The 24,214-nt window shown below is 38.0% G+C and overlaps 1 protein-coding gene across 1 annotated transcript in view; it reads right to left on the reverse strand.

Moving 5' to 3' along the window:
- Positions 1–708: 708 nt before the first annotated feature.
- TRAK1 (trafficking kinesin protein 1) overlaps positions 709–24,214 on the reverse strand; it is a 438,997-nt gene continuing 415,491 nt past the window's right edge. Inside the window, exons 19-20 of the mRNA XM_058184206.1 lie at positions 3,857–3,936; positions 709–1,048 (exon numbers count right to left, since the gene is read on the reverse strand). Of these exons, the coding sequence (XP_058040189.1) occupies positions 834–1,048; positions 3,857–3,936 (295 nt within the window). The 3' untranslated portion in view covers positions 709–833. The remainder of the gene's footprint in view (positions 1,049–3,856; positions 3,937–24,214) is intronic.

The following is a 24,214-nucleotide window of genomic DNA, read 5'->3' on the forward strand; positions in this document are numbered from 1 at the left end:
TATCAGTTCCTTGCTATAATTGCCAGACCGTGAGCTCCCAGCTGCAAAGCTGCAAATTAAGTTCTGGCAGGTAGTCTTGAGGCATGAAACACAATGAGCCAAATCTTCAGAAATCTGACCTGTTGTCACCTACAACCACCACTCCCCTTTCCTTCTATTTATTCCCCAGCCAAGGAGGGGCCATTCAGCATCCCCGTTTGCCTTGCTTCCTGAGTCAACTCTTTGTATCAGTTGTTCTCTTCTCCTAACAGCTCTGCCCATATGCGCATCTGGAACAGGCCCCAGTTGTTCTTCCTCCCCACTTATCTCAGCCTCCAAAGGCAGCTGCCTCTCCGGTGGCTGGGAAATGTCAGAAGGCCCTGGCTCTATTTCTGCGTCCGATGCAGAGCATCCATCAGACCCTCCCCAGACTCCATAGCTGGCCCAACCTCCTCCTCATCTGAGTCTGCCACCACCTCCACTGGCAGCTGGCGGGCCACAACACTAGGCTGCAAATGCAAAACCATCTCCCACCACTATCACAGCTGCCGATCCATGGAGCCAGAAAGGTATGGACCACTGATGTAGGAGAAAGACGTATTGTTCTTTTCATGAGTATTCCAGAATTAGTACATTTTTTTTTATTCAAAAAGTTTTACAAAATTCCCCCCCCTTCCCCCCCCTCTCCCCCTCCCTTCACAACCCCCTCCCCCCCGACTTCCCGGAATGAACACAAGGTATAGTTAAAAATAAAACAAACATATGCTAAAAAATTTTCATCCCAACTTAATTATACCCCTGCAATCATCAATTCCTAACTTCCCCCGAAAACAATCAAAAATAATACATCATAATCATTCAAAAACAGTCTGATAACTCTTAGTCTGATATCTACGTTGAATATAGTCAATCCATTTTTTCCATTCCTTTAAGTATCTTTCTTGCGTATTGTCTTTCAAAAAGGCTGATATCTTCGTCATCTCAGCCAAATTGGCAACCTTCAATATCCATTCTTCTATTGTAGGTACTTCTTTTTTCTTCCAGTATTGTCCTATTAGTAATCTTGCTGCTGTTATTAGATTTAAAATCAATTTAGTCTCAATTACTGTACAATCCGTAATAATTCCCAACAGAAAAAATTGCGGCAGGAACTTTATCTTCTTTTTCAAAACATTTTGTAAGATCCACCAAATTTTTATCCAAAAGGCCTTTGTATCCTTACAAGTCCACCAAATGTGAAAATATGTAGCGTCATCACAATTACATCTCCAACATTTTTCTTGCATATCTGGATACATACACGATAATTTTTTAGGATCTAAATGCCATCTATAAAACATTTTATAAAAATTTTCCCTCAAATTCTGTGCCTGCGTGAATTTAACATTTCTAACCCAAATTTTTTCCCAAGTTTCCAATAATATTGGCTCCTGAAAATTTTGTGCCCACTTTATCATACAGTCCATTACCAAGTCCCTTTCAGAATCTATTTCAAGTAACACATTATACAATCTCTTTATATGCTCCTGAGACTGATTTCTAATTTGCTTTACCAAATTTCCCTCGTTCTGCTCTATACCAATTTTCTGATCTTCCTTCCATCTAGCACATAGTTGCTCATATTGAAACCAAGTATAATTTTTCCCTTCCTCTTTTAATACGTGCAGAGATTTTAATTGCAAATTACCTCTTTCAGTATACAAAAGATCTTTATATGTAATCATTTCCTGATTCTGTTCTATATTTATATTCTCTATTGTATGTCTAGGACTTGCCCATATAGGAACCTTATAATTTAGTTTATAAGAGTATTTTTCCAAACACATGAAGAGCAGTTCTTAGCACATGATTTTTAAAGGCCTTATCCACCTTTTTGTCATAAATTAAATATGCATGCCATCCATATAGCAAGTCATAACCTTCTATATTCAAAATTCTTTCCTCCGTTAAATTAAACCAATCACTTATTGCAGAGAGAGCAGCTGCTTCATAGTATAATTTAAAATTGGGCATTTTTAAACCTCCCCTTTCCCAAGAATCTTGAATTATTTTAATTTTAACCCTAGCTTTTTTACCTTCCCATATAAATTTGTTAATTCCCTTCTGCCATTCCTCAAGATTCTTATCTTTCTTAATTATTGGTATCATCTGAAAGAGGAATAAAAATCTAGGTAAAACATTCATTTTAATAGCAGCAATTCTCCCCAGCAAAGATAATTGCAATTTTTTCCAAACAATCAACTCCTTCTGAACTTTTTGCCATAAAACCTCATAGTTATTCTTATACAATTTCACATTTGACGATGTAATATAAACCCCTAAGTATTTAACCTTCTTTACAATTTCAAATCCTGTTATTTCCTCTAGTTTTTCTTTCTGTTGTCTGGCCATATTTTTTATTATCACTTTTGTCTTTTTCTGATTTACCTTAAACCCTGAAACCTTCCCATATTGATCAATTATTTCCAACAAAGATTTACTAGAATTTATAGGGTTTGTTAAAGTAATCACCAAATCATCTGCAAAAGCTCTTAGTTTATATTCATGTTGCCTAACTCTAATTCCCTCTATCTCCTTTACTTCTCGTATTTTATCCAATAATGGTTCTAGAGTTAAAATAAACAATAATGGTGATAAAGGACATCCCTGTCTTGTTCCTTTCGCAATCTTAAAAGGTTCTGTTAAGCTACCATTGATTATAATCTGTGCTGTTTGCTCTCCATAAATTGCCCTAATTATTCTTGTAAAACCATCTCCAAATTGCATCTTTTCTATTAATTTAAATAAAAAATCCCAATGCAATCGATCAAAAGCTTTCTCTGCATCGATGAAAATAAATGCTGCTGGAATAAAATTTTTCTTTTCTAAATACTCCAGTAAATTAACAATCTGCCTAACATTATTCCTCATCTGTCTCCCTTTTATAAATCCAGATTGATCATTATGAATTCTTCACTGCAAAATCAACATTAATCTATTAGCTATTATTTTAACAAAAATCTTATAATCATTATTTAAAAGTGAGATTGGCCTATAGTTCCCAGGTTTAGAACAATCCTGTTCCTCTTTTGGTATCAATGAAATAAAAGAGGTTCTCCATGAGGGGGGAATTCCCCCTCCTAATTGTATCTGATTAAATAATTCCTTAAGTGGACCTAACATCTCATCCTGTAAATTCCTATAATAACTAACTGAGAGCCCATCCATACCAGGAGTTTTCCCCATTTTTAATTGTTTAATTACCAAAATAATTTCTTCAGAGGTTATAGGCGATTCAGTTCATCCGTTTGTTCTAAAGTTAAATTTTTAACCTTATATTCCTTCAAATAATTATCAATATCCCTATTCAATATATTATCTTTAAGATATAAATTTGTATAATATTCTAAAAAGCTTTTTAATTTTATCCTGTTGATATCTCTCTTTACCTTTGTATTCTATTTTTCTATAGTACGTTGTTTTGTCTTTTCCTTAAAGTGTATGCTAACCACCTACCAGGTCTATTTGCATTACAAAAGTATTATGTTTGGCATATTGTATATTTGTTGCCACCTGATCAGCCATTATCATATTAAATTGATTCTGTAATAACTTTATTGCATCTTTAAGTTTTTGATCATGGGTTATGTATTAATAATTGTTGTTTCTTATAAATTTCCTCTTCTAGATACCTCGCTGTCTTTGTTGCTTATTTCTCTGTCTATTATTAATATATATTAATACACCTCTCATAAAAGCTTTACTGCGTCCCAAACCATTTCTATCGATGTTTCGTTATTCAAATTATAATCAAAAAATTCTTTCATCTGCTTTTTACATTGATTTACATTATCCTGATATCTAAACAAATTTTCATTTAATCTCCAAGTTCTTCTACCTTCTTTTCCATATTGCAATTCCATCCAAACAGGACTATGATCAGACAAACATCTTGGAAATATCTTAGTTTTCTTCACCCTAAAAAGCAAATCATTAGAAATTAAAATAAAATCAATACGTGAGAAGGATTGATGCCTATCAGAGAAAAAAGTATAGTCTCTTTCCTCCAAATTCCGCAGTCTCCATACATCTCTCAACTCGAAATCTTCTATCATGTCAAAAAAGGATTTAGGCAGCTTTGCATGTGCAGGTATCTTCTTAGAAAAAATTCTCTTGTCCTTTCGTGTATCTATTACTCCATTCCAATCTCCCAATATAATACACGATTTATAATCCCATAGAATCAACTTATCATACAACATTCTATAAAATTTTTCTTGTTGCTGATTGGGTGCATATATACCAAACAAGAGGGTCCTTTTTGTTTCTATTGTAAGTTCAATAGCAATATATCTTCCGTGAATATCTGCCTCTATTAACTTGGCTGGTATATCTTTTCTCAAATAAACCACTATGCCATGTTTTTTCTCCAAAGCTGAAGCAACAAAATGTTTACCTAACTTTGAGTTTATTAAGTACTTTTGATCTGATAGTTTAATATGCGTTTCTTGTAAGCAAATTACATCATTTCTAAATTGTTTCAAATAATGAAATATTTTTCTTCTCTTCTGAGCTGAATTCAAACCATTGACATTCCAAGTCAAGATTTTATTTGCCATTACTGGCCTGCTGAAGCTTTTGAGCGATCAGCTGAAGATCATCCTCCCGTATCTTCGGCCGTGCTCCTCCCACCGCTTCTGTAGCAGAATCCTGAACTTTACTTTGAGTTTGTTGCTCTTTTCTTTACGCTTAAGGGCTCCCCTCGTCAGTCTTTGTTCTTGTGGTTGTTCCTCAGATGGTAACATCACTGGAATCACCTCAGCTTCCACACCCATTTGAGTCTCTTGAATTCTTTTTTCTATTATTTCTACTTCAAGTTTCAGCACGGTAGAAAGAAAATCTTTGGCCTTAAGCACTGTATCAATACGATATCTCCTTCCTTGATAATACACTGTCAAACCAACTGGAACCTCCCATCTAAATTGAATCTGGTATTTCTTAAGTTCTTGTGTAAAAAATGTAAAGTCCTTTCTATCCCTTAACATCTTGGGAGGAATCTCTTTCAAAACCTTCAGCTCCTGTTCTCCTATTTTCAAGTTTTTCTGAAAAGCAACTTGCAAAATTTGATTCCTCACTGTTCTTTTCAAAAAATAAACCACAATGTCTCTAGGAAGTTTCTTCTGCCTAGCAATCCAGGAATTAACTCTATAAATTTTGTCAATTTGATAAGCAACCTCTTGTGGATCAAGTTCAATAAGTTCAGCCAGAGCTTCTGATAAAATTTTTTTTAAATCTTCCCCTTTCTCCTCATGCAAACCCCTAATTCTCAGAGCTCCTTCCATCATTCTATACTGCATCACCACCACTTGATCTTCATTTTTGTCCAATTTGATTTGCATTCCCCCCATTCTATTTTCTATTTGCTGACTTGACTGAGCAATTTCTTGCACCTCCTCCTCCACCACCTCCAGTCTTTTTGCCAAACCTTGAAAAGCCATCAAAATATCTTCTCTTATTTTTTTATTATTCTCTTTTATTTCTTCTCTTATTTTCTCATTATTATCCATAATCTCCTTAAACCTTTCTTCAAACACTTTCCCTTGCTCTTTAATCAAATCTTCTAAAGCTGGTTCAGAACCCCTTCTACCCCCAGTCTTAGGTGGTTTAGTAGCCATTTCAGTTTTAAAATTCACAAAATATAAGTCTAGAAACTTCTCTTTTCCCCTTTAAGTATAGGAGAGCTCACTTCACTTCATTAGAATCCACACATAACGTTTCTTATCTTCTTAGTTACACAGGCTGTTTAAAATTCCATTCTTTACTTTCACTCCCTTTCAGGCGCCATCTTAAAGAGTCAGTTGAAACAAAGAAAAAAAAGTTTCTCTTTTTAAAAGGGTAGAAGTCAGGAAATCAAAAATACTTGCAATCCAATAGTTGTTCACTCGTGCTCATTCCGTCTGCTTATAGAGATCCATAAAGATAAGACAATTAGCAGAAATGGACACTTTCTTCTTTTCCTGCTTTTGCAGGAGCGCACTGAAGTCGGAGCTTATGGCAGGATGATTTGTGGGACTCGACCCTCAGGGCTCTGTTTAATAAAAAACAAAGCCCCTGGGGAGGTCTACCACTCCCCCACAGCTCTTATCTCACCCTTTCATCCAGGGAGAGAGATTAAAGCCGGCTTTTCCTGGCTTTTACAATGTTCAGTACGGAGCCCCTTAATTAGGAACTCAGCGAAGAAGGTGGCGCCAACGGAAGCCAAAAGAATTAGTACATTTTAATTTATACAGAACTCATATTAAAAGAACATTCCTTTTGTAGTCAGCACAGATTCTTCCCCCAGCACAGCTTCTTCCCCAAGATGGCGCCGACGAAGGCTGCCTCAGTGAAATGCTCTCTAATGGTTTCTTTATTTCTAATTGTTCTCTGCGACTCACTACGGATTTCCTACTCATGAGGCCATCTGCTAAAAATTAAGCAACATCTCTTTAAGGAGAAGCGTTCTTTGATCTCACCCCTGCCTGTCTTTACAAACACAGAGGAGATTCTAACACAGGAGGAGGCAATTCCCACAGAGCCATGGATTACCAAAAAACCGGGCCAGAATAGCTCAGGCTGTAAGGAGCCTGTTATTAGAACACAGTAGCCTGCAATTACTGCAGGTTCAAGCCCGGCTCAAGGTTGACTCAGCCTTCCATCCTTTATAAGGTAGGTAAAATGAGGACCCAGATTGTTGGGGGGGGGCAATAAGTTGACTTTGTAAATATACAAATAGAATGAGACTATTGCCTTATACACTGTAAGCCGCCCTGAATCTTCGGAGAAGGGCGGGATATAAATGTAAAAAAAAACACCAAAACAAAAACAAAAATACCAAACGACGGAAGTGAAGGAAGAGAGGTAAACGAGCTGGGATCTTAAACAGATTAAGAAATCACATTAAAACTCCTCTGCCTTCAATTTTCCTAACAAATGTACGTTCACTTGCAAATAAGATGGATGAAATACTCCTCTTAAACAAATACTATTCTGATTTTCACAATTCAGCAGTCCTATGCTTCTCTGAAACCTGGTTAAATGAATCAATTTAAGATAGCAGCCTGAACATTCCACGGTTTCAGATTGAACAATCAGACAGGATTACAGAAACATCTGGTAAAAAAAAAGGAGGAGGCTTATGCCTATATATTAACAACAACTGGTGTCAAGATTTTAAAATAATTTACAAATTCTGTGACAACAATTTAGAGACTTTAATTATCAACTGCAAACCATACTATTCGCCTCATGAATTTTCCTCATTTCTTCTAATTGCTGTTTATGTCCCACCATAAGCTTGTGTAAACAAGGCATTACGAACTCTAGCTGACTAAATCATGGAGGCTGAAGCCAAACACCCTGATTCACTGGCCATTGTTTTGGGAGATCTAAACAAGGCAAACTTAAGGAAAGAGCTACCAAAATCCTTTCAGCATGTCAATTGTCCCACCAGAGGCAAGAATACTCTAGACCATTGCTACACAACACTAAAAGATGCTTATCGGACTTTACCACATGCAGCTGTAGGACACTCTGATCATTGCATGATTCACCTTGTACCTGCTTACAGGCAAAGACTTAAAACCACAAAACCAACAATTAAATCAGTGAAGACCTGGACGGAGGAGGCAAAATTAAAGCTACAGGCATGCTTTGACTGCACTGATTGGAATATTTTTGAAGATACCTCTGCAGACCTGGATGAACTCACAGATACTGTAACATCATATGTCAGCTTCTGTGAAGACCTATGTGTACCTACAAGAACTTGCGAATATACACTAACAACAAACCTTGGTTCACATTTAAACTTAAGCAGCTACAACATTCCAAAGAGGAAGCCTACAGAAAAGGTGATAAAATGCTGTACAATCAGGCCAGAAATGCACTAACAAGGGAGATCAGAGCAGCAAAAAGAAGCTACTCTGAAAAGCTAAAGAATCAGTTTTCAGCAAATGAACCAGCAAACATGTGGAAAACTCTTAAAAATATCATCGGCTATGGCAAATCTCCTTCCCACGCTGAAGGTAATCAACAACTGGCAGATGACCTGAATGAGTTTTACTGCAGGTTTGAAAGGAAACTACAGCCACCTATCTCCACAATCCCCATCTCAGACACATCAACAACAGCCAAGCCTCCTACAACTGACCGCATCCCATTGGGTTCACAACCCCTAGTGATCACAGAAAAGGAAGTGCAGGACCTATTTCACAGACAAAAGCCAGGAAAAGCTCCAGGCCCAGACAAGATAACTCCTTCTTGCTTAAAAGTCTGTGCTGACCAATTGGCCCCCATCTTCACCCATATTTTCAATAAATCACTAGAATGTCCTATGTTGCTTCTTGCTTCAAACACTCTACCATCATCCCAGTGCCGAAGAAGCCCACCATCAAGGAACTGAATGACTATAGACCAGTTGCTTTAACATCTGTAGTCATGAAAACCTTTGAAAGGCTAGTGCTTTCCTACTTGAAAACCATCACGGATCTGCTGTTAGACCCCTTGCAATTTGCATACCGAGCAAATAGATCAACAGACGATGCTGTGGCTCTGCATTACATCTTACAACATCTTGAGTCTCCAAAGACCTATGCAAGGGTCCTTTTTGTAGACTTTAGTTCAGCATTCAATACCATAATTCCAGACACTCTTCTAACTAAGCTAAACCAGCTACAGATACCGGAACAGACTTGTAAGTGGATCACAAGCTTCCTAACAAACAGGAAGCAGCAGGTGAAGCTAAGCAAGATCACATCAAATACCTGTACAATTAGCACAGGGGCCCCCCAAGGCTGTGTGCTCTCCCCACTTCTCTTCTCTCTGTATACCAATGACTGCATCTCCAACGATCCATCTGTTAAGCTACTGAAGTTCACAGATGACACAACAGTGATTGGTCTCAATCGAGACGATGACAAATCCGCATATACACGAGAGGTCGAACGACTAGCCTTGTGGTGTGACCGAAACAATCTAGAACTGAACACACTCAAAACCGTAGAAATGGTGGTAGACTTTAGGAGAAACCTTTCCATACTTCCACCTCTCACAATACTAGACCACACAGTATCAACAGTAGAAACCTTCAAATTTCTAGGTTCTATCATATCGCAAGATCTAAAATGGACAGCTAACATCAAAAACATCATCAAAAAAGGACAACAAAGAATGTTCTTTCTGCACCAACTCAGTAAGCTCAAACTGCCCAAGGAGCTGCTGATTCAGTTCTACAGAGGAATTATTGAGTCTGTCATTTGCACCTCTATAATTGTCTGGTTCGGTTCTGCAACCCAACAAGAAAGACACAGATTTCAGAGGATAATTAGAACTGCAGAAAAAATAATTGCCACCAACCTGCCTTCCATTGAGGACCTGTATACTGCATGAATCAAGAAGAGGGCCGTGAAAATATTTACAGATCCCTCACATCCTGGACATAAACTGTTTCAACTCCTACCCTCAAAACGACGCTATAGAACACTGCACACCAGAACAACTAAACACAAGAACAGTTTTTTCCCGAAGGCCATCACTCTGCTAAACAAATAATTCCCTCAACACTGTCAAACTATTTACTAAATCTGCACTACTATTAATCTTCTCATCGTTCCCATCACCAATCTCTTTCCACTTATGACTGTATGACTGTAACTTTGTTGCTGGTACTCCTTATGATTTATATTGATATATTGATCATCATTTGTGTTGTAAATGTTGTACCTTGATGAAGGTATCTTTTCTTTTATGTACACTGAGAGCATATGCACCAAGACAAATTCCTTGTGTGTTCAATCAAACTTGGCCAATAAAAAATTCTATTCTATTCTATTCTATTCTATTCTATTCTATTCTATTCTATTCTATTCTATTCTATTCTATTCTATTCTATTCTATTCCTAAGAGATGTCTCACAGATCAACACTTTAAAAGACTATTCTAATAAAAGTATATCAAAAAGATTCAACTATGTGAAACATATCATCTGTTTCTACATTATTTCCTATGCTGGAATTCAGTGGAAATAAATATACCAGCACAGACTTTTAATGCAGAAAATAAAAATGAAAGGCTGTGATATTTTTAAATTTGTTTTAGCATAATTTTAATTTCTTCATAGAAGCTGTGACTCTTTAAGGAAGTATTATACAATTCGAATGGCATTAACTGAAGTGAAGTTCCAATTAAGAAAATATATTACAAAAAAGGAAGCCAGCTAAAAACTTTTCAGATGTATAGTCCATTTGCATAATACAAAGTTAGTGTTGGCAATAATGGTTTCCAGACAAACATAGGAGATCTAAGATGATTTCTAGTCAAACTTTCTACACAAAAGATTGTTATGCAAGAAACCCTATGATTAACTAAAATGCTTTGCCTTTATTTCTTACAGTAAAGGGAGAAGCCACACATATTAAAAAAACTGAAAATGTTGTAAAAATAATTTTAAAATATGCAACAATAATTTCCTATTTCTTGACTACTTATGTATATCAGGCTGTAGATTGTGTATTTGTTTGTTTGTTTGTTTATTTATTGATTGATTGATTTATACATACCAGCAGACCAATTGCTAAATGAAAATAAGTAACAGCCAAAATTCTAGCGTATGTTTTGTTGGAAGAAAAATACATTCTGGTTGCAAGTTGGGAGAAAATGCTAGAAATAAAATGGAGCTGGCTACAAAGAAAGAAGGTCTCTGTTTATTTGGTTTTCCAGAAATTTTAGTAATAGCAGCATGTTCCTGGGGTGGCTGACAAAATGGGGTTGAGATAGGTGGGCTTTTAAACATTCTTTGGGGCTTTGTGATTAAGATGCCTGTTTGTTGTGAAATATATTTTGACCTGTGCTTAAGTGTGCCCTTTTAGTATTCTAATTATTGTTGCTTGACTCCCATTGTGGTTGGGAGGTCATGCCCTGTCCTTGGAGCTGGGTGGGAAATATAGATTTTAATCCCATCATTTCCAGCCTTCTGTGAGAGATGTGGCTGAAGGCATTTTGCTTATGAATAGGAAGGCCTGGCTATCTTATGGGTACAAAACATTCTTCTCTTGAGGCTGTTTTCCTATGACAGGAAGACTGGGGCTACCTTTGTTAAGATTTTTTCCCATTTCTCCTTTGGGGAAATATAATATACTGCCTCTTTTAATATCTCCCAAAATATTTCATTCTCTGGGGGGGAGAGAGTTTCCCACAGTTTGATATGAAATAAAGACCACTCAAAATTCCAAACTAGTTACAAATAAAGTACCTATATATACAAGTATATACATGATACATGTACATACACATATCATGTACATACAGGCAGTCCTTGACTTATGATATATCGCTTAGCGATTATCTGAAGTTAGGACAGACTTCAATCAACAATCCAGATTCGAAAGACTGATATCTTTCTCTATGATCAAATGATCACATTTTGTCAACCAATCCACATTTATAGCCATTTGTAATGTCCCATAATTATATGGCTGCAATTTAGGCAACATGTTTTTCTAGAAACCTGTATTTACTCGGGTTTATGGCCGAATGTGAATAGACTGTGGTAATTTGCTAATAACCGCTGCAAAAAGCTCACAAAATTGGGTGTGGTCACATGATGATCCACTTAACAATAGGTACAAATTACAACTGTAATTGCCAGAGCCAGTTATAGTCATAAGTTGAGGAGTATCTGTTTTCCCTTATTGTGAGCAATTCTGAAGCTAGCTCAACATTTTTTTCACAATACTATAGAAACATAGAAAACTGACAGCAAAAAAAGATCTAGTAGTCCATCATGCCTGATTTTGTAAATATTATGTAAATATGAAAAAATATAGCTTCAAAGGAATCAGTTTCAGTATTGGAGCCTCACATTTCTGAAATCATAACTCTTGCTGTTTTTTCTGTATCATATTTTCCCAGTTGCAATTTATGGCTGTGAAAGTTGGACCATAAGAAAGGCCGAGCACCAAAGAATTGAGGCCTTTGAACTCTGATGCTGGAGAAGACTCCTGCGAGTCCCTTGGACTGCAAGGCTAACAAACAAGTCAGTCCTAGAGGAGATCAACCCTGACTGCTCTTTAGAAGGCTATATTTTGGCTACCTAATGAGAAGGAAGGAGTCACTGGAGAAGAGCCTGATGCTTGGAAAGATTGAGGGCAAAAGAAGAAGGGGACAACAGAGAATGAGGTGGCTGAAGTCACTGGATGGAGTCACTGAAGCAGTAGGCGTAAGCCTCCTGGACTCCAGAAGATGGTAGCGAAGGCCTGGAGGAATTTTGTCCATGGGGTCATGATGGGTTAGACACGACTTCGCAATGAGGATATTCTAAATATTCAATATATACCTTTACCTGTCTTCCAACTAATGCAAATAGGACTGCATTAGTAGGCGGTATATGAAGGTATGTACAGGCAGTTCTCCACTTATGACCACAATTAAACCCAAAATTTCTGTTGCTAAGTGAGACATTTGTTAAATTAATTTTGCCCTATTTTGTGATCTTTCTTGCTATAGTTGTTAAGTCAATCACTACTGTCAGGGTAATGATGATTTAATAGCTGACCAGCTGCTCTAATGAGCACTTTGTGTATGTATTATATACAGTATTATATTAATACTGATGTAATACTGTAACGCTGATGCAATGGTGGCAATGAGTCAGCAGGGTTATTTGACTGGTACTGCTTTAAGAGGCTGTAATACATAAGAAAGACCTGTGAAGGCGTCTCTCTCTCTCTCTGTGTGTGCTTCCATGTTATAGTTGATGGATTGATTGCCTGACTTTGCTTACTACATGTATGTATATATTCCTTGTAGATTTATTTTATTTATTTATTTATTTATTTTTGTCAAAACAATATGTACAAGCATAACACAAAAAGATTATATAATGTATAAACAAATATATGAGGAGAAACAAGGAAGTATAAGCGTATATATATATATAGGGAAAGAAACAAAAGGACAGGAACGGTAGGCACGTTTGTGCTCTTATGCACGTCCCTTAGAGTCCTCTTAGGAATGGGGTGAGGTCAACAGTGGATAGATTTTGGTTAAAGCTTTTGGGGTTATGAGAAGAGACCACAGAGTCAGGTAATTCTGACACAGATAATTCTGTTACAGAAATCGTATTTTCTGCAATCCAAACTGGAGCTGTTGACATTAAGTTTAAATCTATTAGTAGCTCTTGTGTTATTGTAATTAAAACTGAAGTAGTTGTTGGCAGGAAGGACTTTACAACGGATGATTCTATGAGCTAAAACCAGGTCCTGTCGAAGGTGATGGAGTTCCAAGTTTTCTAACCCCAGGATTTCAAGTCTGGTGGAATAAGGTATTTTGTTGGTTGTGGAGGAGTGGAGAACTCTTCTCGTAAAATACCTCTGGACACGCTCAACTGTATTGATGTCAGAAATATGGTATGGATTCCAGACAGGCGAGCTGTAATCAAGAATTGGCCTAGCAAATGTTTTATATGCTCTGGTCAGCAGTGTGGTGTTCTTGGAAAAGAAACCACACAGGATTAGGTTAACAACTCTTAGAGCCTTTTTTGCTATGTAGTTGCAGTGGGCTTTGGCACTTAGATCATTAGATATGAGAACACCAAGGTCTTTGACAGGGTGGGGGTCGTCTGTAAGGTAGTGACCATCAAGCATGTTCTTAGTGATTGGGTTCTTTTTACCAATATGCAAGACCGAACATTTACTGGTTGAGACCCGTAGTTGCCAAATTTTAGACCAAGTGGTTAGATGGTCAAGGTCTTTTTGAATGGTAGATGTATTTTCGGTGGTGTTAAACAGTTTGACATCATCAGCAAAAAGAACATAGTTACTAGAGATATGGTCACAAAGGTCATTTATGTATATTATAGAGTTGGTCCAAGAACACTACCTTGAGGAACGCCGCTCTTGACAGGAACAGGATTTGATAGAGCATTACCAATTTTAACCACTTGTTGTCTGTTAGACAAAAAAGCAGAAATCCAATTGTGTAGGGGTCTAGAAATGCCATAGGATTTTAATTTTAGAAGTTTATCATGTACTACTGAGTCAAAAGCTTTGTAGATTTGTCTATGTAGATTGTATCAATTTTTTTGCCTATATCAAGATTTGTAGTCCATAGGTTTTTACAGTGGAAAAGTTGTAAGTTGCATGATAATTGTTTTCTGAAGCCAAATTGTTTATTTGAGAGTAAGTTATGTATTTCTAAGTAGAGGGTGATGGATTGGTTAATGATGGATTCCATTATTTTGCTGGTGACGCAGCATAGGGAGATTGGTCTGTAATTTTCAACTAAGCTGGGGTCACCTTTTTTGAAGATTGGAATGACTGTGGCTAGAGACCAAAGACTGGGAAGGGAACTGGTTGTGAAAGCTTTATTGAAGATTATACTTAGGGGTTCTGCTAAATTAGTAGAAAGTTTTTTTAAGAAGTAAGCGCAAAGACCATCAGGTCCAATGGACAGAGATGGTTTCAAGTTGCGAAGAGCTTTTCCAACATTATCATCTGTGAAATCTATATGTGTTAAGTTGTCATAGTCATTGCTTGTACAATTTGGGAATGTCGGATATGTGTCGTCACTGTTTATAAAAACTGAGCCAAAAAATGTGTTAAAGATGTTTGCTTTAGTTGTTTCGTCAATGCATTCTTTGCCATTGGAATCTTTTAGTGGTGGGATGGATCTAGAATCTTTAAGCTTATTGTTCACAAAATTATAAAAGGCACGATTGGAATTTGTGTGCAGAAGATCCTCTTCTTTTTTGGTGTGATAATTTGTGCATTCAATTTTTATTTGGTTGCATATAATTCTGTAGCGATTTTTAAAATTTGCTACATAGCCCTTTTTGTTTCTTTTCCAGAGGGAAGATCTTTAAGATTAAAGTTTTTTTATTGATATCGGTAGTTTGTTTTCTGAAGCCAAATTGTTTATTTGAGAGTAAGTTATGTATTTCTAAGTAGAGGGTGATGGATTGGTTAATGATGGATTCCATTATTTTGCTGGTGACGCAGCATAGGGAGATTGGTCTGTAATTTTCAACTAAGCTGGGGTCACCTTTTTTGAAGATTGGAATGACTGTGGCTAGAGACCAAAGACTGGGAAGGGAACTGGTTGTGAAAGCTTTATTGAAGATTATACTTAGGGGTTCTGCTAAATTAGTAGAAAGTTTTTTTAAGAAGTAAGCGCAAAGACCATCAGGTCCAATGGACAGAGATGGTTTCAAGTTGCGAAGAGCTTTTCCAACATTATCATCTGTGAAATCTATATGTGTTAAGTTGTCATAGTCATTGCTTGTACAATTTGGGAATGTCGGATATGTGTCGTCACTGTTTATAAAAACTGAGCCAAAAAATGTGTTAAAGATGTTTGCTTTAGTTGTTTCGTCAATGCATTCTTTGCCATTGGAATCTTTTAGTGGTGGGATGGATCTAGAATCTTTAAGCTTATTGTTCACAAAATTATAAAAGGCACGATTGGAATTTGTGTGCAGAAGATCCTCTTCTTTTTTGGTGTGATAATTTGTGCATTCAATTTTTATTTGGTTGCATATAATTCTGTAGCGATTTTTAAAATTTGCTACATAGCCCTTTTTGTTTCTTTTCCAGAGGGAAGATCTTTAAGATTAAAGTTTTTTTATTGATATCGGTAGTTTGTTTTTTCTGATTTTGGTGGTAGTTAGTGGTACATATAGTTTAATGACTCTATTGATTTCAAGTAGGAAAGCTCTATAGTGGTCTTCAGCAGTTATACAGGTAGAGAACAGATTTTGCCAGTCCACAGATGAAAGATCGTTGTTTACAAGGTCATAGTTGGCTTTTTTGAAGTTGTAGTTAGGAATACTATTGGTATGATGATTTGTGTAAGGGCATATATTGAGATGAAAGTCAATCATGCAGTGATCACTGTTGGAAAAGGGTTCTTTTATTTGTAGTCCATAAATGGAATTTGTGTTGTTGCAGAAGATGAGGTCAAGGCAGTTGTTGAGTCTTGTACTGTTAGTTACAAGTTGTTCAAAACCTAGATTTGTAACAGCATTGTATAGTGTAGTATGGATAGGATCAGTTGTACATTCATTTGTTATCCAGTTAATGAGAGGTAGATTTAGGTCACCCAGGAAGATGAGGGGATATGGGCAAGAGGTAGCCCATGTTAGTAGTGAGGTTAAAATATTTGCATGAGTAATATCGTAATCAGGGGCTCTGTGGCATTGTATGAACTGAAGTGTGGTGTTAGATGATAGGTTGCATACAATAGTTTCAGGAAAAGAAAGTTTGTGTGCAACTTGAATGTTTTTTAGATTCAGCGACTTTTTGAAAAAAATAGCCACTCCACCATCCGTACATTGAATATGTTGATGGAAAACGGAAATAAAACTTTTTTATAAAAAAAATAAAAAAAATAAACTCAGAATTAGTTTATTTAAATTAAATTAAATTAGTTTATTAAATTAGTTTATTAAATTAGTTTATTTATTTAAAAAGAACCCAAACACTAAGTACATACTTGATGGACATTACATTACAGATGACCCCCATCCCGTTAAAGACCTTGGAGTTTTCATGTCAAATGATCTAAGTGCCAAAGCCCACTGCAACTACATAGCAAAAAAGGCTCTAAGAGTTGTTAACCTAATCTTGCATAGCATCTTTTCCAAAAACACTACACTACTAACCAGAGCATATAAAACATTTGCTAGACCAATTCTAGAATACAGCTCGCCTGTTTAGAACCCTCACCACATCTCTGACATCAATACAATTGAAAGTGTCCAGAAATATTTTGCAAGAAGAGTTCTCCATTCCTCTGAAAACAACAAAATACCTTATCCCACCAGACTTGAAATCCTAGGCTTAGAAAACTCGGAACTCCGTCGCCTTCGACAAGACCTAAGTTTAACTCATAGAATCATCTATTGTAATGTCCTTACTGTTAAAGACTACTTCATCTTTAATTGCAAGAGCAACCAATAGATTTAAACTTAATGTTAACCGCTTTAATCTAGATTGTAGAAAATATGACTTCTGTAACAGAATCATAAGTGCTTGGAACACTTTACCTGACTCTGTGGTCTCTTCCCATAATCCTAAAAACTTTAACCAAAAACTTTCTACTATTGACCTCACCCCTTTCCTAAGAGGACCATAAGGGGCGTGCATAAGAGCACAAACGTGCCTACCGTTCCTGTCATATTGTTTTTCTTTTCTTCTTTATATATATATATATATATATATATATATATATATATGTGTGTGTGTGTGTGTGTGTGTGTGTGTGTGTGTGTGTGTGTGTGTATGTATATGTATATATGTATATGTATATAGATCTTTGGTTATTCGGATTTTCTCCCGCGTAAAATTGGAAGTGTCTTGGCGACGTTTCGACGAAGTCTCATTCGTCATCTTCAGGCTTCAGCTTTGTGCTTCTGGGAGCAATGTGTGATTGCAGCTGTTTTTTCCTTTTTAACTGCTAGTGGGGGTTTGAACTGATTGGGTGGGAGCTTGGCTGTGCTCTGATTGGATGGGGTTCTTTTGGTGCTCTGATTGGATGGGGGTGTGTCCTCTTTGGGTGGGGGCTTGGTTGTGCTCAGATTAGTCTGAGCTGCAGGGGGATTTGAGCTGTTGAGCTGCATAGCTGTTGTTTGGCTTCGTGTTCGTGCTACATCTTCATAGTGGGTGTCAGTCTGCTGCATGTATGGAATGGAGGGGTTTGAAATGGTTAATCTTGCAGCTGCGGTCTGGCTTCTGGTCCTTGGTCGTGTTTCATGATCAGTGTGGGTTTGGATCTGCTTTCTGGGTGGATGTGTGGTGATGACATCCTGTGTGGACCTCGTGAGTGTGGGTCTGGTGTCATTCCTCATGTTAGGGACACGTTTGTCAATAAGGGCAGGTTTCCAAATGGCTGGTAGGCGGGAGGTATCATCTCGTTTGTTCATGCTGTGTGGGCGTTTTTCTATCTCGATGGCTTCTCTGATTATTCTGTTGTTAAAGTGTTCAGTTTTGGCGATAGTTCTGGTCTTTTTAAAGTCAATATCGTGTCCTGTGGCTTTAAGGTGTTGGACCAGGGAAGAAGTTGGTTCCTCTTTTTTGAATGAGTTCTTGTGTTCTTCAATGCGTGCACTTATTCTTCTGTTGGTTTGTCCAATGTATGTGGTGGGGCAGGCGGTGCATGGGATTTCATATACTCCTTGATTTTCTAACTCAATTTTGTCTTTGGGGTTTCTTAGGATGGTGGATATTTTTCTGTTTGTGCAGAATGCTGTCTTGATGTTGTGTTTGTGGAGGATCTTGCTGATTCTGTCTGTGGTGCCTTTTATATATGGGAGGAGGGCTGTGCCGTTTTCTTGTTCTCTGTCTTGGATTTTAGTAGGGGGTTCTTTTTGGATTAGTTTGGTAATCTCATTTCTCTGGAATCCATTGGATGTTAGTACGTTAGTGAGAGTGTGTAGTTCGGTTTTTAGGTGTTGTTATCAGCTAAGCGTTTTGTTCTGGAGATGAGTGTCTTGGCTACGGAGTTGATCTGTGCTGGGTGGTGGTGTGAGAGTGCGTGCAGATAGCGGTTTGTGTGTGTTTTCTTCTGGTAGATGGTGTGTCCTAGGGAGCCATTGGGTTTCCTGTAGACTAAGACATCTAGGAAGGGAAGTTGGTTGTTAACTTCTGTTTCCATGGTGAACTGTATTTTGGGGTGTAGGCTATTGAGGTGTGTGAGGAAGTTGTCAAGTTTTTCTTTCCCGTGTGGCCAGATTATGAAGGTGTCATCTACATATCTGAGCCAGAGTTTGGGTTTGTGATCAGATTTTTCTAAAACTTGGGTTTCAAAGTGTTCCATGTAGAGGTTGGCAATGACAGGTGAGAGGGGTGATCCTGTCATTGCCAACCTCTACATGGAACACTTTGAAAGGAGGGCTGTGCCGTTTTCTTGTTCTCTGTCTTGGATTTTAGTGGGGGGTTCTTTTTGGATTAGTTTGGTAATCTTATTTCTCTGGAATCCATTGGATGTTAGTACGTTTGTGAGAGTGTGTAGTTCGGTTTTTAGGTGTTGCTCGTCAGCTAAGCGTTTTGTTCTAGAGATGAGTGTCTTGGCTACGGAGTTGATCTGTGCTGGGTGGTGGTGTGAGAGTGCGTGCAGATAGCGGTTTGTGTGTGTTTTCTTCTGGTAGATGGTGTATCCTAGGGAGCCATTGGGTTTCTTGTAGACTAAGACATCTAGGAAGGGAAGTTGGTTGTTAACTTCTGTTTCCATGGTGAACTGTATTTTGGGGTGTAGGCTATTGAGGTGTGTGAGGAAGTTGTCAAGTTTTTCTTTCCCGTGTGGCCAGATTATGAAGGTGTCGTCTACGTATCTGAGCCAGAGTTTGGGTTTGTGGTCAGACTTTTCTAGTGCTTGGGTTTCAAAGTGTTCCATGTAGAGGTTGGCAATCCACTAAAATCCAAGACAGAGAACAAGAAAACGGCACAGCCCTCCTCCCATATATAAAAGGCACCACAGACAGAATCAGCAAGATCCTCCACAAACATAACATCAAGACAGCATTCTGTACAAACCAAAAAATATCCACCATCCTAAGAAACCCCAAAGACAAAATTGAGTTAGAAAATCAAGGAGTATATGAAATCCCATGCACCGCCTGCCCCACCACATACATCAGACAAACCAACAGAAGAATAAGTGCACGCATTGAAGAACACAAGAACTCATTCAAAAAAGAGGAACCAACTTCTTCCCTGGTCCAACACCTTAAAGCCACAGGACACGATATTGACTTTAAAAAGACCAGAACTATCGCCAAAACTGAACACTTTAACAACAGAATAATAAAAGAAGCCAACGCGACACGTTCAATCCCATACAGCATGAACAAACGAGATGATACCTCCCGCCTACCAGCCATTTGGAAACCCGCCCTTATTGACAAACGAGTCCCTAACACGAGGAATGACACCAGACCCACACTCACGAGGTCCACACAGGATATCACCACCACACATCCACCCAGAAAGCAGACCCAAACCCACACTGATCAGGAAGCACGACCAAGGACCAGAAGCCAGACCGCAGCTGCAACTTTAGCCATTTCAAACCCCTCCATTCCATACATACAGCAGACAGACACCCACTATGAAGATGTAGCACGACCACAAACACGAAGCCAAACAACAGCAATGCAGCTCACCAGCCCAAATCCCCCTGCAACTCAGATTAATCTGAGCACAACCAAGCCCCCACCAACACAGGACATACCCCCATCCAATCAGAGCACAGCCAAGCTCCCACCCAATCAGTTCAAACCCCCACTAGCAGTTAAAAAGGAAGAAACAGCTGCAATCACACATTGCTCCCAGAAGCACGAAGCTGAAGCCTGAAGATGACGAATGAGACTTCGTCGAAGCGTTGCCAAGACACTTCCAATTTCTGGGGAGAAAACCGAATAACCAAGACCTACATATATATATATATATATATATATATTTGTTTTCTGAGGTTTTGGTGTTTGTATGTAGGTCTTTGGTTATTGGGTTTTCTCCGCGTAAATGGGAAGTGTCTTGGCGACGTTTCGACGAAGTCTCATTCGTCATCTTCAGGCTTCAGCTTCATGCTTCTGGGAGCAATGTGTGATTGCAGCTGTTTCTTCCTTTTTAACTGCTAGTGGGGGTTTGAACTGATTGGGTGGGAGCTTGGCTGTGCTCTGATTGGATGTGGGTTTTTTTGTGCTCTGATTGGCTCTGATTGACCAGAAGCCAGACCGCAGCTGCAACATTAGCCATTTCAAACCCCTCCAATCCATACATGCAGCAGACTGACACCCACTACGAAGATGTAGCACGACCACGAACACGAAGCCAAACAGCAGCAGTGCAGCTCACCAGCTCAGATCCCCCTGCAACTCAGACTAATTTGAGCACAACCAAGCCCCCACCCAAACAGGACACACCCCCAGCCAATCAGAGCACAAAAACCCACATCCAATCAGAGCACAGCCAAGCTCCCACCCAATCAGTTCAAACCCCACTAGCAGTTAAAAGGAAGAAACAGCTGCAATCACACATTGCTCCCAGAAGCATGAAGCTGAAGCCTGAAGATGACGAATGAGACTTCGTCGAAGCGTTGCCAAGACACTTCCAATTTTACGCGGGAGAAAACCCGAATAACCAAAGACCTACATATATATATATATATATATATATATATATATATATATATATATATATATATATATATATATGCTTATACCTCCTAATATTTACTAATATACTATATAATATTTTTGTATAACACATATATTTTTGTGACAAAATAAATAAAATAAAATAAATAAATAAAAATAAATAGTGTATGCAGATGACAAGGGGAGAACTTTAATGATAAAATTAGACGTGGAATATAAACAAATATTACTAGTAGTTGTATAGGAGAATAATTAAACATAAATTAAATCTGATAACTCAAGAGGAAGTGGCAACGAAAATAAAGATGGCCAAGCAAAGCTATTTTGAGCATGCAAACAAAGTGAGCAGATAGTTAGCCTATAAATTAAAAAAAGAAATGTTAAAACATGTTAAAAACAAGAAAAAAGTCAAGGAAACAATTGGCCCATTGCTGGAAGAAAGTGGCAAGAAGATGACAAGCAACAGGGAGAAAGCAGATGTACTTAATTCATTTTTTGCATCTGTCTTTACACAAAAGGAAAAAACAATCCAACCTATCAAAAACAGCACCACAAAAAACAGATTAGAAACACAAGTTAAAATAGGGAAGAAAATGATAAGTGAACACTTGTCTACCCTAGACGAGTTCAAATCACCAGGACTGGATGGATTACACCCCAAGGTTCTGAAGGAACTGGCAGACGTGATCTCAGAACCACTGAACTATATCTTTCAAAGATCCTGGAGCACAGGAGAGCTGCCAGAGGACTGGAAAAGAGCTGATGTAGTTCCCATCTTCAAAAAAGAGAAAAAAACAGATCCAGGAAACTACAGACCTATCAGCTTGACCTCAATACCGGGGAAGATTCTGGAAAAGATAATCAAGCAATGAATCATCAAACACCTAGAAGCAAACAAAGTAATGATCAAAAGCCAACATGGGTTTGTCAAAAACAGATCATGCCAGACTAATCTTATTGCATTCTTTGACAAAGTGACAAAGGTCTGGAACCCATACCTCATCTCTGACATAAATACAATAGAACGAGTCCAGAAATATTTCACTAGAAGAGTTCTTCACTCCTCCAAAAACAACAAAATACCTTATACCAACAGACTTGAAATCCTGGGATTAGAAAATTTACAACTCCGTCGACTCCGACATGACCTGTGTTTAACACACAAAATCATCTATAGCAATATCCTTCCTGTAAATGACTACTTCAGCTTCAATCGCAATATTACAAGAGCAAAAAATAGATTCAAGCTAAATGTCAACCGCTTCAAACTTGATTGCAGAAAATATGACTTCTGTAACAGAGTTGTTAATGCTTGGAACTCACTACCTGACTCCATAGTCTCTACTCAAAATCCCAAAATCTTCAACCAAAAACTGTCTACTATTGACCTCACCCCATTCCTAAGAGGACTATAAGGGGCATGCATAAGAGCACAATAGTGCCTATCGTTCCTGTCCTATTGTTCCCTTCATTATATCAAATTAATATTATTGATGCATATTTTTTACTTATATATTTTCTTCAATACATGTTGTTTTATCTATGACAATTGTTTGTATATACTGTTGTGACAAAATAAAAAAAAATAAAAATAAATTAGTAGACCAGAGGAATACTGTCGATATAATTTACTTGGACTTCAGTAAAGCATTTGATAAAGTAGACCATAACCTACTACTAGATAAAGTAGAAAAATGTGTGTTAGACAGCACCACCACCAGATGGATTCGTAACTGGCTGACCAACCGCACTCAACATGTAGTCCTCAACGGAACTACATCCACATGGAGGGAAGTATGCAGTGGAGTACCCCAAGGCTCTGTTTTAGGCCCAGTACTCTTCAACATCTTCATCAATGACTTGGACGCGGGGATAGATGGGGAACTCATCAAATTTGCAGATGATACCAAGCTGTCAGGAATAGCCAACACTCCAGAAGATCGGCTCAAATTACAGAAAGCTCTTGACAGACTTGAACATTGGGCGCTATCTAACAAAATGAAATTCAACAGCGAAAAAAGTAAGGTTCTACATTTAGGCAAAAAAACTCAAAATGCACAGGTACCGTACATGTGGTGCCTTGCTCAATAGTAGTACCTGTGAGAGGGATCTTGGAGTCCTAGTGGACAACCATTTAGATATGAGCCAGGAGTGTGCAGCTGCTGCTAAAAAAACCAACACAGTTCTGGGCTGCATAAACAGAGGGATAGAATCAAGATCACGTGAAGTGTTAGTGCCACTTTATAATGCCTTGGTAAGGCCACACTTGGAATACTGCATTCAGTTTTGTTTGCCACGATGTAAAAAAAATGCTGAGACTCTAGAAAGAGTGCAGAGAAGAGCAACAAAGATGATTAGGGGACTGAAGGCTAAAACATATAAAGAACGATTGCAGGAACTGGCTATGTCTAGTTTAATGAAAAGAAGGACTAGGGGAGACATGATAGCAGTGTTCCAGTATCTCAGGGGCTGCCACAGAGAAGTGGGAGTCAGGCTGTTCTCCAAAGCATCTGAGGGTAGAACAAGAAGCAATGGGTGGAAACTGATCAAGGAAAGAAGCAACTTAGAACTAAGGAGAAATTTCCTGACAGTTAGAACAATTAATAAGTGGAACGACTTGCCTGCAGAAGTTGTGAATGCTCCAACACTGGAAATTTTTAAGAAAATGTTGGATAACCATCTGTCTGAGATGGTGTAAGGTTTCCTGCCTGGGCAGGGGCTTGGACTAGAAGGCCTCCAAGGTCCCTTCCAACTCTGTTGTTGTTGTTCTTAAAAAAAAAGAGAAAAGAACGATCCAACATTTGAAAGATGAGGAAGGGAAAATCCAAAGCAAAAGAGAAGATAAGAAACTTATAGTACACACTTTTTTTTCCAAAACTATACACACAGGAAGAAATGACAGAAATCCAAAAATATTTTGAGGAAACAAATGTATGCAAATTGACAAAAGAACAGAAAGAAATATTAAACTGACCAATCTCTGAAACAGAATTCGGAATTGCAATAAAAAGACAAAAAAACAATAAAACGCCGGGCCCAGATGGAATACCAGTGGAATTATATAGGAGT

This window comes from Ahaetulla prasina, chromosome 4, assembly GCF_028640845.1.
Source record: "Ahaetulla prasina isolate Xishuangbanna chromosome 4, ASM2864084v1, whole genome shotgun sequence".
In the NCBI taxonomy this organism is placed as follows: domain Eukaryota; kingdom Metazoa; phylum Chordata; class Lepidosauria; order Squamata; family Colubridae; genus Ahaetulla; species Ahaetulla prasina.